The 15,176-nt window shown below is 48.4% G+C and overlaps 1 protein-coding gene across 3 annotated transcripts in view; it reads left to right on the forward strand.

Annotated features, from left to right (window-relative positions):
• Window positions 1-1,557: 1,557 nt before the first annotated feature.
• The window catches only part of EIF4E3 (eukaryotic translation initiation factor 4E family member 3), a 63,371-nt gene continuing 49,752 nt past the window's right edge, over window positions 1,558-15,176 (forward strand). For 2 of the 3 annotated variants that reach the window (XM_057705394.1, XM_057705395.1), the window contains exon 1: window positions 1,567-1,760. In XM_057705394.1, coding sequence (XP_057561377.1) covers window positions 1,579-1,760 — 182 coding nt within the window. In that variant the 5' untranslated portion in view covers window positions 1,567-1,578. Of the gene's footprint in view, window positions 1,761-15,176 lie in introns of all 3 variants that reach the window. The other variant, XM_057705396.1, reaches the window with a different exon arrangement.

Consider the following 15,176-nt stretch of genomic DNA (forward strand, 5'->3'; position numbering starts at 1 on the left):
CTCCACTTCTCATCTATTAAATGTGCTAATAGTAGTATCTTCCCCATTGGATTTTGTGGGGATTAAATGAGTTAATAATGATAAAGTGCTCAGAATAGCTTAAACACTACCATATATGCATTTTCTTGAAAAAATAAAAGGAGAAATTAATCAAAAAAATGCATTTAACCAAAAGGGCCCCTTGTGTCTCAGCATTGGAAGGACTTTTAAATATGTCACTGCTTCTAGCATCACATGTTGTATAAAAATTATGTTCGAAGCAGGGATAGCAGTCTTGTTTTTATTGCTGTCATTCTGTCTGAACTTGGATACCTTTTAGGGAAGACACCTACCCTGGGATTCATAACAGGTGTTTACAGTGCCTGTGAAAGCGCCGAACCCATCCTGTTTTAGCCCATCCCAGAGATGCTCAGGCTAAGAGCCGAAAGTATGTCAGGCCAGATAGAAAATCTTTGAGGAGATATCTACATCCACAGCTGGTAAAGGACAGAGGGGTACTATCCAGAAATTCAAGTTTAAGGAGGGTGTCCATGTCCATGCCAGTTATGACATGTGTGTTCACATACCCTCATGCCTCTCCTTTTCTTTTGAAAGAGAGAATGACAGACACTTGCCAAGAGGCGGTGCTAGGAGGCTCAGGAATTTTATGGCCATAGGGGCTTCCTCTGTATTCAAAGGTGCAGAAAGCAGAGGGCTGGGTTCCTGATGCCCAGTTTCCTCCTCCTTCCTTGTGGGTGCTTTTGGGCAAATGTGGAGAACTTGGGCTGACTTTGGGCACCCTCGTTTAAAGTTGGTCACACTCTGGGCACCTGGTGGTCCGTTCAAATCAGCTGAGTTAGGAAACGTGCAAAACTGACCTGTAACAACTTCGTGCCCTGGTCAGTGGTCCTGGTTCTGTCTGTCTCACCCTTTCTTCCTGCACTCTTGGGCACTCCAGCCTCTATTCACTTGGCCAGCGGTTCCCCGGGCATCTGTCTCTCATATCCAACTGTGCTTCCATCTGCCCTTCCATCCCTCCACCCCTCCTCCAACCATCTGCCAGCTTTCCCACCCATCCTTCAGACTGCTGGTATGTCGACCCACCCCTCCTCCTCTCCCACCATGTGGGTCTGGGACTCCATCCACTGGACCATTCATCCATCCCTCCATCTTTCTGTAGCCCACCCATCATCCACTTTGCTCACCCCCTGTCTGGCTGCAGAACCCACCGCTTGACCCTTGCTCTGTCCCCCCCGCCCCCGTAGCCTGGAATCCGCCTCCGCCGCCGCTCTGCCCTCCCTCCGGCCCGCGCGTCCGTGGGTCCCAGCCCGCGGGGTCGGTGCCTGCGCCGCATCGGCCCCCGACTCGCCTGGGCCGTGCTTTTGTTCGGCGGCCCGACAGGCCCGGCTGCGCGGCCCAACTGGCCCGGCTGCGCGGCTCTCAGGCCGGGCGGGCGAAGGGCAGGGCCGGGCCGGGGCGGGGCGCGCGCGGGGCGGGGCGGGGCGGCCGCGGCGGGGGGCGGGCGGGGGCCGGGGTGACTCAGCCGCCGCTCGCCCCGCGGTCCGCGCGTCCGCCGGCCTGGCAGGCGGGGCGGAGAAAATGGCGATGCCCCCGGCCGCCGCGCCCCCCGCCGGGGCCGGGGAGCCGCCGGGGCCCCGCGCCGCCGCCGCCGCCGCCGCCGCCAGCACCGCGCCGCCTCTGGGCCTGCAGCAGCTGTCGGCGCTGCGGCCGGAGCCGGGCGAGGTCCCGCTGCACTCGCCCTGGACCTTCTGGCTCGACAGGTGAGGGGCGCGCGGGGCCCGCCGCCGCCGCCGCTTTGTCTCGGCGCCCGCCTCCCCGCCGCGGGCCGGGGGCGCTCCGGCGGCCCGGCCCCCGCGCCCGCCCGCCCGCCCCGGTCCCCCCTCGCTCCCGCCCCCGCCCCGCCCCGGGCCTCGGCCGCGCCGCGCGAGCTCGCGCAGAGCCGGCTCGGACGCCGAGGTGGGGGCCGGCGCGAGCGGCTGTCGGGCGGCCTCGCCTCCCGGCCGGGCGAGAAAGCGCGCGGTCCCCCAAAGTTTCGGTAGCGCTTTCCCCCTTTATTTCCCTCCGAAGAAGAAACGCCGGCGGGCGGGCATCCTGGCTGGGCGGTGGGAGGTGCCGGGCCTGGCGGGGGTGAGGGGTCCTCGCTGTAAAGTGGGGAGAGGGATGCTGTCCCGGCCACCCCCACGGGGCTCTTGGGGAACTCGGGACACCGCCCTCGCTGTGACAGCGCTCGGGAAAGTGGACCGGCCCCCTGGGAAGTGTGCGGCGGTGGTATTACTAGGGCAGAGCGGGCGGCTACCCACCCTGACCCCCGAGGCTGCCTTGGACGCCTCGTCGAGTGCTTTCTCATCCGCTGGGCAACTATTTCTTGAGCACTTGCTGTGGACCCACACGCCTGCTAGGCGCTGGGGATTCGGTGGTGAGCCTTGTTAGTAAAGTGGGGACAGTTATAGCTTTCTCAGGGGACAGCTCTGGTACCTTCTCAGAAATGCCTTACATGTCTGCCGCATCTAAATTAGCAACCCCGTCCCTCCCCTCACGCCTGTCCTCCCTGTTTTTCTTCTTAATGTTTATAGTGCTACAGAGTTGGGTTGTGTAGGAAACTGTGTATTTTCAGTGTCTCAATCCCTCAACACGTCTCCCTCTGTTACTGGCCAGAGAGCAGGAACTTTGTGCCTGGCACCTAGTTAGGAGCACAAGAAATTTTTGACAAATGAATAAATGGGTGAATTGCAAAGCCCCTACTTAGTATCTGTCGTGCAGCTGGTGCCCAAGATGACACTTCAAGGTTGTCCCAAGAGCTTATGGAAGTTTTGATGACACTGTATCTACTGAATCGTTAAGTGTTAGGAAAACACTGATGTGACAGTTTTCTGTGAGATTTACTCAATAGATGCAAATCTGGTTTTCACAAGCCTTGCATAAAATGCCTGCAAGATTTTTAAAAAGTGATATTCATTTCTTCTTAGGAAGACAAGCTCATTCCTTTCTTCCTATTGGAATTAGCACACATCTATAGGAGCTGACAGAGTCATTGTCCTTTCCAGGGACACAGAGAAGTTAGGGGGTGGGGGAGATACAGTGAGTCCCGTTTTTTCAAAACGTTTTCACTTTCGTTATGAGATGCTAAGAGAGCGTTTTACTGTCATAACAAGAATGGTTTTCGCAAACGGTAGCGAAATGAAATCATGTGTGTCTTTGTTTTCAGAGGTGTGTTGTAATTGCTGTTACCTGGTATCTGTTTTCAAGGTGTTAAACCTGGACCTCTGGACCATTGGATACTGTGGGCTGCTGAAAACAGTATCAAGAGAGTTTGTTTATAAACAGGCCAAAAGTTAGCCTATTTACAGGCGCATGACTTTTTAAGAATGGCCTAAGACTATCTGGTATCCTTTTTTTTTTTTTTTTTTTGGAAGTATAGTTGATGTACAATATTATGTAAGTTACACAGTGTATACAGTATAGTGATTCATAATTTTTAAAGGTGATACTCCATTTATAGTAAGTATAAAATTTTGACTCTATTCCCTGTGTTGTAAATATATCTTCGTAGCTTAACACAACTTTTCAAGAATGTCTAGTATCTTTTAAGATACGACTATGGTAACTTCAATGAAGACAGACTGTAGCTTTTCTCCTGTGTATTTGCACATTTTCGTTCTCTGAAAGCCAGTAATCAAATGAAATGTTACTGCCACCGTGTCCAGATCTTCAGCACTAATGACTATGTTAATTTAAAAATAATATTTAGTTCCAGCATTGCACATGTGCATTTAGTTTGCCTGATCAGCCATCCCATAGCTTTTACTGAACTTGCTCTACTTTTCTGGAAATGTAGGGTGCCCCCTTCCCCTTGGGGTTGTGAACACATTGTGTTCGGGAGGTTGCCCTGTATCTTTTCTCCCCCAGAGAAACGTGATTGTGGAGAGGGTGGTAAGGCTCTCAGGAGAGCCCTCCAAGGCATCCTTCACCCCGGGTAGCTAATGTCTGCCGCCATTTACGTCAGTCTTGAGAACCGCACCATCCAAAGGTCTCCTGCTACTTGAAAGTCTTTGGCACCTACCTCCTGGCCTGTCCCACCTTCCAGCCTGCTGTGAGATGATGAACAGATCATCTAGCCTCCCTAGGCCTCACTTGCAGGGTTCGTGAAATGTGGATAAATAATCATAGGATATATTTGGTAGGGCTGTTCTGAGGGTTACATGAGTGCCATGAATGTAAAACACCAGCAAGTGTCCTCGCATAGAATGAGTGTTCAGTAAATGCTAACTACTAACATTATCATCCAGTGCTCCCTAATTACCACCCGTCCCCCATCAACGGTCCCCACAGCAGCTTGTCTGAATTCAGTGTTAGGAAGCCGGCATCCATCAGGGATGCATTTGAGAGTCCCCCCCCCCCCCGCCCAATAGAGTTATTTGCAGTGTCAGTAGTAAACTCCAGTTAAGTCCTTATTTGTTTTTTTGTTTTTTAATTAGACTGTATGGCTAAGGATTTAAGCATGTGGGGGGTAAGATGAAGAGCTTTCTTCCCCTTTTCCGGATATTTAAAACTCTGCCCTGTCTTGATTGTTGGAGGCCACTCTTGGTTGTGTGCCTCTGACTGCTTTGTTTTCATCTCATGGTGACCTCCCTCTCCTCTGAGTTCTATCTAAGGGACTCAGTGCTCGGTCCTTTTCTTGCTCCCATCCACACCAGTGATGTCATCCAGTGACAAGGCTTTCGGCTCCATCTCTGTGATGGTGATTCCCAAAACCTCACACTCCTCCTCTCCGTCTCCATGTGGATGCCTAATACACATCCCACCTCAGCACACACCAGACCACTTCCTCAGCAGCCCTCCCCATCTTGCCTCCTCCATCTGTCCCATCTCAGACCAGAGCAGTTACTAGCAGCTTCATCCTGCCAGTTGTTCACCACCCCCTCCCAATCTCGGAGTCATCTGTGGCTCTCCTCTTCCTCCTTCCCTCCCCCCTTTCTTTATCCCCTTCCCCATCCTTCTCCCTCCCACCACATCCATTATCAACAAATGCTATTGATTCTACCCTCAAAAATGTACCTAAAATCCAATTTATTCTCACCGCCTCCACCCCAGACCTTGGACCACACCACATCTGTCACCTGGATGAAGGTAGAGCATCCTACCTGCTCTCCCTGCTTCTGCTCTTGCCCCGTACAGTTCATTCCCATCACAGCAGTCAAAGCGGACCCTTTAAATACCGCAGTTAAAGCATGTCACTTCTCTGCTCCCCGGTTCTCACCGAGCAAAAGCCAGAGTGCTTATCATAGCCCATGAAACCCTGCAGCATTTCCTGCCCCTGCGTGGTACACCTTTCTCCTGCTGTCTCTCTGTCACTCTCCTTCCTGCACGTGCCCTTCTAGCTTGCTGGCCCCCTGGCTCTTTCTCCATCATCCCAAGCCTGGGCCTTTGTGACTGAGAGTCCTTCCTCCTGGGATGCTCTTCCCTCAGTCATCTGCTAGGTCTGTGCTTCTCCTCCTTCCAGTCTCTGCTTGAATGTCATCTTCTCAGCAAAGCCTTCCCTGACCGCTGATGCAAAATGACCCGCATCTCCCGACACAGTCCCTGAGCCCCTGCCCCTGTTTTATTGTTTCCATAAGATTAGCATCTTTTGTCTATCTTCTCTCACTAGAGTGTATGCTTCCCACGGTTCTTTTCCCTGCTGCTCTGCCCTCAGCTCCTAGATCAGAGCCTAGGACAGCTCAGCCCACACTAAATATTTAGGGGACTGTTGAATCCTACCCCCAGTGACTTTCCCGTCTCCTGTGGTGGCTCATGTTACTCTAATTATCATTTGCAAATCTGCATCCTAGCCCTGACCTCTCTCCTGAATTCTGGGCACACACGCCCTACCATGTCATGGTCAACAACACCACCATTCTACCTGGGATCTCCTTCTCTCTCAAACACCCTTCCCTGCCAGTTCTGTACTTCACGTTGCTCCAAGCCTAAGTTGTCCCCTCCTCCCCGTGTCCCTTCCTCTGCACATCCTGGTCCACTCCAGTCCCAGTCACATGCTAGCCTGCCTGCTCTCAAGCCTGTCCCTTCTCCAGGCATCCCCTACCTAGGTGGACTGCAGGGCTGGCCTTCTAAACAACACCTGATCTGGTCCCTCCAGAACTCCCCTGCGCCTCTCCTCTGCTACAGCAGTGGATTTTTACTCTGTGTCTCTCACCATCTAAGGGGCCAGTCTCGCCAGGCTGTGTGCTCCACACAGGTGGAATTGAGGATCTCCACCTCTGCTTCTACCAGAGCAGCTCTGATTGGTTTGGTTGTTGTTTGTTTTCAGAAATGGGCCATGTTCATTTGAAAAAAGCATTCCCCGGCTTTGAAAAAAAAGAAAAGAGAAAACCATAGGCTTGCAGCTTATGGTACAAACTTCTATATTGCTCTTTTTAATGAGAAACCCACCTCCTTTTTAGCCTCATCACCTACATCTCCCCAACTCCCTTATACCACTCAGTCTGTCCATTCTCTCTGGTAACAGCAGACACCTGGCCCTTCTCCTGGATAAACCGTGGACTTGCCAACCTCTGACATCTGTCTCGTGATGTTCCTGCTTGGGATGCCCTTCCCTGCTTTGTCTCCCTAAAAAGCTGCCACGCATCCTTTGAGGCCTTCCTGAGATGCGAACTCTGTAATTGCTTAAATAGCCCTGGGCCCAGGCAGGATTAAGTCCACCTCCCTTGTGTTCCTATAGCATTTTTATAGCCTGTATTTGTATTAAGGATGATTGATTCCTCCTTTGTCCCTCCCTTTTGACCATGAGACATAATTGTCCAGAAGTGGACCTTACGGTGTGTGCGTAGTAGGTGCTTAGTATTCGTATTCTTGTGTTTTTCATCACAAAGGTGAGCCCTCACTACATCACCCAGCAACAGCACCTCATCAGGGTTTAGCTCCACCCAGTTGGTGTTAAAAAATACAGGCTCCCAACCCTGCCCCAGACCTCTCCATCAGACCTCCGGGGTAGAGTGTACATTTGTAACAAATGCCTTAGATGCTAAAACTTCACAGTTATTGCTCTGTTTTTTGATCAGATTAATTGGGCCTGTTAGTTGCCAGTCAGTATTGTAGGTGCTGAGAATGCACAGATGACAACATGGGCCTGGGCCTCCCAGGAGGTCATAGACCGTCTGCTTCAGTAGCACCAGTGAAGCGTTCAGCGAGGGACTGAGTTCTCGAGGGACTCACCTTCCAAGGTGGAATGAGTTCCAGTGCGTTCCAGCGGTGGCTCCGTAATAACACACACGGTGGGGGCGGCGTGGGACCAGGCTTGACAAAGAGGATCCGCAAATCATCCTTGATCATCCCAGAGTGGCCTGCTGGGTCTAGGTGAGGGCAGAGAAGGCTGTAGGTGACAAGAAGAGAGTGGCTGGCATCTCGACTTTTCCTGTTCTTTTTCCCCATTCTTGATTTTCTGAACCCACAAGCTCTCTTAATGGCCAGGATTTTATTTTCTGTAAGAGGCGATGGGTTTCTGGGTACTTTAGGCAGGGAAAGGCCCTGACCTTGGGGTTCACAGCCCTGGCCAACTGTGGGTCAGTAGCTGCTTCCTACAGACAGGCCTAAAGGCCCTAAGCATCCTCACTCAGAAAGCTTACTAGTCCTTACCTGGTACATACTAGCTTCTCAAAAATATATTTTTCTGCTTTCGGGATTACAGATGCTATTTCCTTATTTCCAAACCTAAGACAGCTGGCAAGACTTCAGTGACCTGGCATGATGACAGTTGAGAATCTAGCCTTTCCAAGTTCCAGTGTCAGCTCTCACTATTATACTTTTCTTTCACCCAACCTCTATGCGGTAAAGGATTAATTAGGTATCGAGATGAAAAGAGTCCCAGTTGCTACCATCAAGGAGCTCCTAGGCCAGGAGTGACAATAGATGGAAGCAAGGAAAAAATCAAAATCAAATAAACCTGCAAAAATCAAGCATTTAGATTATGTAGATAGTTTCAGTCGATGCACTGTGAAATGTTATTAATAGGCCCTGGCCCATTTTTGCAGGTGACTCTTTCTCGAACAGGAAGCTGGTGTCTCCACAAGCCACAGATCTATCTGAAAGTGATTAAAAGGAAATCATCTTTAATGGACTGCATGATATACAAGGGACACCCTTCGTCATGTATCTGGGCTTGTGTAGATTTCCTCTCTGACAGCTGAGCCTGGTGTTAGTAGATTCAACAAGAAGATTGGCTCTTAGTAGACGTGTCCCTGGCTTTAAAATTTTCCCCATTTAGGTTATTCTCTTGACTAAAATGAACTGATCTCTCTTATAAGATGAAGGTATCATTCATGTTTTCACCAAGCATTTATTGTGTGCGTGTGCACTGGGCGTGCGTATCCCTCACTTGGCTCTCCTGGACCATATGTAAAGTTTTAAACTTTTTTTTTCACTTTAACCTATTACTCATCACAGCTGTTTATTTCAGGGCACTGGGCACTAGACAGGAGCTGTACATAAATATCCACAGAATCCTCCCAATACTGAAGTAGGGTGTACCAGCAGCGTTTTACATGTGAGACAGGGAAGGCCCAGAGAAGTAAGTTGCCTGAGGTCACACAGCTAACAGGATTTGGAGCAAGGACTGTGTGGCCCCAGGCATGGCATCCCTCACCCTGCTGTACCCTGCTTCCCTGTGCATATGAGCCGTGAACGGGACACTGTTCTCCCATGTTGCATATCCGCAGATATGGGAGCTGGACCGGACTTGAGAGGTCATCTGGGGCTGCCACTGAGTTTCTCAAATAAGGAAACTGGGGGCCCATGTCACAGGAGATAATCAACCCAAGGACTCCCTGCTTCAGAACTGGCAGAGAAAGAGAGCCCAACCGAAAGCCCATGTTTAAGTGCCTGTATAGGATTTGTTATTCGCATGTAATGACAACCCATCTTAATCATCTCTTTGGGTGGTGGAAAAAATACATCTGTGAAAATAATGATTTTTTTACATTTTTCTGATGATGCTGTCTATAGTTCGTTAGCTTTTATTTCCCATTTCTTACGGTGATTTGCTTTAGATGATAGAAGTCAACAGACCTCAGACTTTAATATATGGACAGATCACCTGGGATTCAGCAGGTGCCTGGAGACTCTGCAGCTCTAACAGGCTCCCAGGTGATGCTGCTGGTTAATGGACTACACTTTAAGTGGCATGGATGTGGGCAGGGTTTGGGGAAACCTCTTCAGCTTCTTTCCTTTGTAGGAAGCATCTCCAGGAATCGAGGTCCCTGGTAAGTGGTGCTGAGGTCTGCTAAGAGCTAGCCAAGTAATGGTTAAGGTAATTTCCTTAGGTACTTACAAAGGCATCTGTCCCCGTGAATGTTATTCCTGAGCTTAGCCTGCAGAAACCATCTCTGTAAGGGTGGGATTCAGTGGAGAAGGCACATTTGGACTGCTGGAAAGTCAGGGACAAGGGTTGCAAGATGCAGGAGAGTTGAGAATGTGTTTGGTGCAGTGTTGTGTGCACAGCACCAAGCAGAGTGGGGGTCACACCGGAAGTGATCAGTTTAGGCTCCTGGCAAAGAGCAAGGTTGCCAGGCAACCCTTGGTTCAAGTATCAGCTCTCCCACTAGCCAACTGTGAGTCTTTGGGCAAGTCACTGCCCTCAGAATTAGTTTGCTAATCTGCAGAGTGGGATTGCAACTGCTATTTACCTCATGGTGTTTAATTAATAATGCATTCACGTAGCACGTCGTATGTGGTCTGTTCACTTACTGGGAGCACAATAAGTATCTCTTGAATAAGAGAGGATAAAAATGCTTTGAAGTGTCTCAGACTTAAAATGAGCCAAATGAGTTCTGTCTTGTGCAGATTCTTAGGAACCTGCTTTAATGAGTAGATAAAGATGATTTGTAAATAGCACATTAAATTTTTGCATGTAAATGGTGGTTATGTGCCTGGAAACCATTTACGTTGAATAGTTGGTCCAACTTATTGAACTTCCTGCCTTCTAACTCCCAAATGAAAGGGATTTTAAACAGTTTTACATAGAGAATCTTAAGATGCATTTGCTGTTATTCTGCTATTAAGTTGAAGACACACAGGGGTAATATAAAGCTCGATTTGGGAATTTTGTAACATTAAGAGTTCCCCTGACATCTTACACTAATCATCTACTTGGCAGACCTGGAAGGATCTCTTCCCACTTCTGCTTTAACCATCAAAGCTTCTGGATTCGCCACATCCAAGTGGAAGCGGCTCACGGAAGCTGTGGCCTTAAGCCCAGAGAGACTGGCACGGGATGGGCTTTCTTGTCTGAGGATGGATCCAGGAGCTTCTCAGCTCTGAGGCACTCTCACAGACTTCTTGGGATTTTTGCTCTCTGTCCCACAGATTAGAAAATGCGCTCAGTGTCTCTTAGTTCTAATGGCTTCCGCCTCTGGTCCTCTTCTGCTGTTGCTGCTGTTGGTGGTGACGACGGCAGCGGTTGCTTACTGAATGCCAGGTGCTGTGTGAAAGCTTTCCGTGCATTAGCTCTTGCAGTCTAAGTAGCAAAGCAATGAGGGGTAGAGGCCGTTCTCAGAAAGGGGAAGCAAGGGTCGGAAGAGTCAGGCTTGTCACACAGCTGGTGGGTGGCAGAGCTGGAACTCGGTTCTGTCAGTTTCAAAGACCGTCCTCTTAACCCCTCTGCTTTCCTGCCTCCCTGCTACAGCCCAGCTTGGCTTTTGTTTGGTAAATTGATTTCCTCTCCTGTCCAGCCTCAGAAAACGATGAATTGTAGATGCGTTCTTCCCGAGTTGTGTTCCTTGTATCATGTTTTGGGGTATCATTATTGCCAGGGATTCTGGTGGCATCTAACCCTGTCCTGCGTCTCTGCTTCTCCCTGCCTCAACCTCCCAGCAGTGTGGCTAGATGGGTGGTGATGGAGGAGAGAGTGATGGGTAAGAGCAGTGGTTGGGCCCAAGGAGGGAGTAGATAATCTAGAAAGGGCTGAGCGGGGGATTTGCCGGAAGATGTGCTGTCTGTGACCACCCATGCTGACAGTGACTGCTTGGTGTTTTACTGAGAAGCCTCCTCATCCAAGAGGAAGATTGTGGGCATCGGAGCCAGGGAGACCAGGAAAAGATCTGCTACTTAAAAACAGGCTCACAGTTTGTTTCCTAATCTGTAGATGGAGATAGTGATACCAACCTCGCAGGACTCCTCTAAGGGTTAGAGATCTGTATGCAAACCCCTCTCATATAGTACGTGCTCAATAAAAGGCAGCCATTATTACATTACTGTCATTAAATCAGAGGGGAAACTCCTAGTGGAGCAATTCAAACCCCTTGACCTGATCCATCCAGGAGGCATTTATTTTCCATTGCTGGGTTCTCACCTCCAGCTGTATACTGTGAGAGGGTGACATAGTATTCAAAGAATGTGAAAATGGGTCCTGGCTCCGCGATTCTGTGATTTTCCACAGCTTCAGCTGTATAGCCTTCCAGGAATGGACACATACAACGTGTGTAGGATCTAAACATCGTTTCTTTGCCTTCGGGAGTCTGGGGACTTTAGAGAGGCAGGGGTGCCAGTTCTAGAACATACACTCCATGAGGACAATGGCTTTGTCTAGAATGAGCACTGCTGTATCCCTATCAGTTAAAAGAGATGTGCAGTGAATCTTTGTGGGTTAAATAAATCATAAGTCTTCTCGGGTTGTTTGTTTCATGTATACCGCAGGGTTTCTCAGCGTTGACTCTTACCATTTTGGACCTGATCGTGAGTTGTTGTGGGGACTGTCCTGTCCAGCCCTGGCTTCTACCCACTTGATGCAATCAACACCCCCTCAGCTGTAATAGCCAGAAATGTCTCTGGGTATTGCCAAATGTCCTCTCCCCAGAGGCCACGTCCACTCCTAACTATATGAGCAGCCTTGGTCTCCAGAGAGAGGGTGTGGTAAGGGTTCTGTTGAAAGGTTTGGGTTTGTAACATGAGGAAGTAAAAAGATTTTTTTTTAAGATGTGAGAATGTACTATATGTGTGATACCAGTAAAAAAAAAAAAAAAAAAAGTTTCCTTCATCGAAATTCACTACAAACACTTCCCTTCCAGTTGCTACAACTATCTGTTAGAGGAACAGGGAAGAGAAGGTGCCGGCTGCAGCTTTGCTGGGAGCCGCCCACAATGCTACTTTAAGAAACAGTAACTGTAGATGCTACAGCTTCCAGTTCAACTTTGAATTAGCAAGTCCGGTACAGACGGATCTGTTTACAAGGCAGATCACTTATAAATCTCGGCTTGTTTGTCCTTTTAGAATTGAATTTGTGGATATAGCACAGTTTTGTTGGTTAAAGATGGCTGAGGTTCAGACATGAGGTATAGGCTTTTTAGTGTTTTCTAGTGTCTGTCCGGATCAGATTTGGCTTGCAGGAGAATGGCTTTCCTTGCACTGGCAAGCCAGCCAACCATTCACTATCAGAAGTTCTGACAGCATTGTTTTCTTACTTTGAAACCTGGATATTCATAAAACCGTCCAGCAGCTGGAAGGAATGTTGAAGGTCAGAGAATCTAGCCTCCTTCATTAAGAAATTAGGCAACTCAGTTTCCATAGAAGCTGACACATTTCCTTTCAAACACCGATACATTAGCATCCTAAGATGTTAAGCAGAATAGAGCTCTCCTTGCGCGTGATCATGTTGGTTTTAGTGAGGACCTTCTCTACCTTGATCTGATATAAAGACTATTCCAAGAATGTAACATGGATAGAATCTTGTATTAAAAAGTAGGATTCAGCAAAAACCACAGCCTTGATGAGAACACGCCAAGAGTCAATTACAAAAGTCCATTAAAAAATGTGTGTTGGTACAGCCACTATGGAAGGCAGTTTGGAGGTTCCTTAAAAAACTAAAAATGGAACTACCATATGACCCAGCAATCCCCCTACTGGGCATATACCCAGAGAAAACCATAATCCAAAAAGAAACATGTACCGTAATGTTCATTGCAGCACTATTTACAATAGCCAGGACATGGAAGCAACCTAAATGCCTATCAACAGATGAATGGATAAAGAAGATGTGGCACATATATACAATGGAATATTACTTGGCCATAAAAAGGAATGAAATTGAGTTATTTGTAATGAGGTGGATAGACCTAGAGTCTGTCACACAGAGCGAAGTAAGCCAGAAAGAGAAAAACAAATACCATATGCTAACTCATATATATGGAATCTAAAAAAATGGTACTGATGAACCCAGTGACAGGGCAAGAATAAAGATGCAGATATGGAGGACAGACTTGAAGACACGGGGTGGGGGGGCAAAGGGGAAGCTGGGACGAAGTGAGAGAGTAGCGTTGACATATACACACTACCAACTGTAAAATAGATAGCTAGTGGGAAGTTGCTGCATAACACAGGGAGATCAACTCAATGATGGATGATGACTGAGAGGGGTGGTATAGGGAGGGTGGGAGGGAGGCTCAAGAGGGAGAGGGGTATGGGGATATACGTACAAATACAGCTGATTCACTTTGTTGTACAGCAGACACTGGCACAACAGTGTAAAGCAATTATATGCCAATAAAGAGCTTTAAATATATATATGTAAGTGTGTATATAGCTTGACTGGACCGTTTAGCAGTGAGGAGTAAAGAGCAGGAAGTCTCAGGTCACCTGTATCAAATCACGTTTTTGTGGCCTGAGGCACCTTATCAAACCTCCGTAGGCACTGGGCTGCTCACTTGTAGAATGACGAGAAGTCATCATGACATCTGCATATGTAGGCTGGCGAGGATTCAGTGTTGTGATGAAGGCGACATGCTTAGCACACAAGCAAGAATTCAGTCCACACTTATCAGCCCCTGACATTGTTGTACTCTGAGAAGCACTGCCTCGTTGTTTCATGCTAGAGCCTTTCTTGGACTCTGGAGACCAGAGACTTCTTCAAAAAACTTGAATAGTGAAACTGAACAGACCTAAATGACTTTCTATAATTGTCTTCTGCCGTAGAATATGAGTAAAAGACCAGAGCATGGAGATGGAGGCATTTAAAAAGAGGCAGATAAAGCAAAGTTTTATCAATGATTTTTTTTTTCCTGGGTGAAAGGAGGTTATTGTCACGTTGTGTTTGCTTAAATTGACATTATGCTGTATGAGGTGAACATGCAAATTATACTCATTCTAAACCATCATAAATCAAATGGTAACTTTAAAAATTAGTAAAAATTCGAAATGCACAGTTTTAAAAATGAAAAAAAATGCAGAAAGTACATTTCTTACTTTTGGACCCTCACTCCACTTCCGCCCCCAACCCCTTTCATATATGCTCTGCTGTGTGCTTTGGGCAGCCAGGGGTATATCTGCTGGGAATATACTCCACTTGGTGGAGAAGTCAGCTAAACTTTTCAAAGGAACAAAAGTCAGTATTAGAATAAGTGCCAGTAGGTTTTCATATAAAAGCAATAGATTGTTCATGTGAAGATCTATTCAGAGAAGGTTAAGGTTTTGGGTGGTTTTCTTTTTTTAGTTTTTTACCCCAATCCTTTTGTAATTTAAGCCCCAAACAGCATGAAACCTGTATTGAATAGCAAATTAGTATTTATCAGAGTCAATACTTCAGTGCCGCGGGCAGCCCAGATAGAGCAGCAGGTGCGTCGTGGGCCAGACGCCACCACCGCAGGTGCTGACCCAGTGCCTGGCTCGTCACCACACTCTGCAGCGTCGTTATGTTAGGCTCCGGGTCCGGCAGCAAAATGCAGCCATGGTGGTTATTGTGGATTTCCTTTTGTCGAACACAGTGTCCAGCACACTCATAATAACTGGTGGTAAACCTGGTGCTTTCGGGAAGATTCATTTATCAGACTCCACCTGCTCAGCAGTGTCCCTTGTTTGCCTCCACACTAGTCTGTAATTGTGCTTATGGCCTCCAGGCTAGGGAGCTGTGTTCAGAAATGCGGTTTTTATATCAGATCTGCTGCCCAGGTCCAGATGATTGGTCCACAGTTCCACGACCGTAGCCTGCAGAGCTCTGCCCCTGGTGCCTGATGCTCTCGCCACCACTGGGCACGGCCCTCTGCTCTGCCATCCCCGCCACCTCTGAGCTGAGTCAGTTTTGTGCACATCTCTTGCCTGGAAGTTCACCCTCTTGAGGTCCCTCGGGGACTGTTTCTCCGAGGGTCAGTGGCTGATAAAGAGCATTCCTTTTATGGATCCCAGATCCTTGTGGTCCAGCT

This window comes from Hippopotamus amphibius, chromosome 13 (genome assembly GCF_030028045.1).
Source record: "Hippopotamus amphibius kiboko isolate mHipAmp2 chromosome 13, mHipAmp2.hap2, whole genome shotgun sequence".
Lineage (NCBI taxonomy): Eukaryota > Metazoa > Chordata > Mammalia > Artiodactyla > Hippopotamidae > Hippopotamus > Hippopotamus amphibius.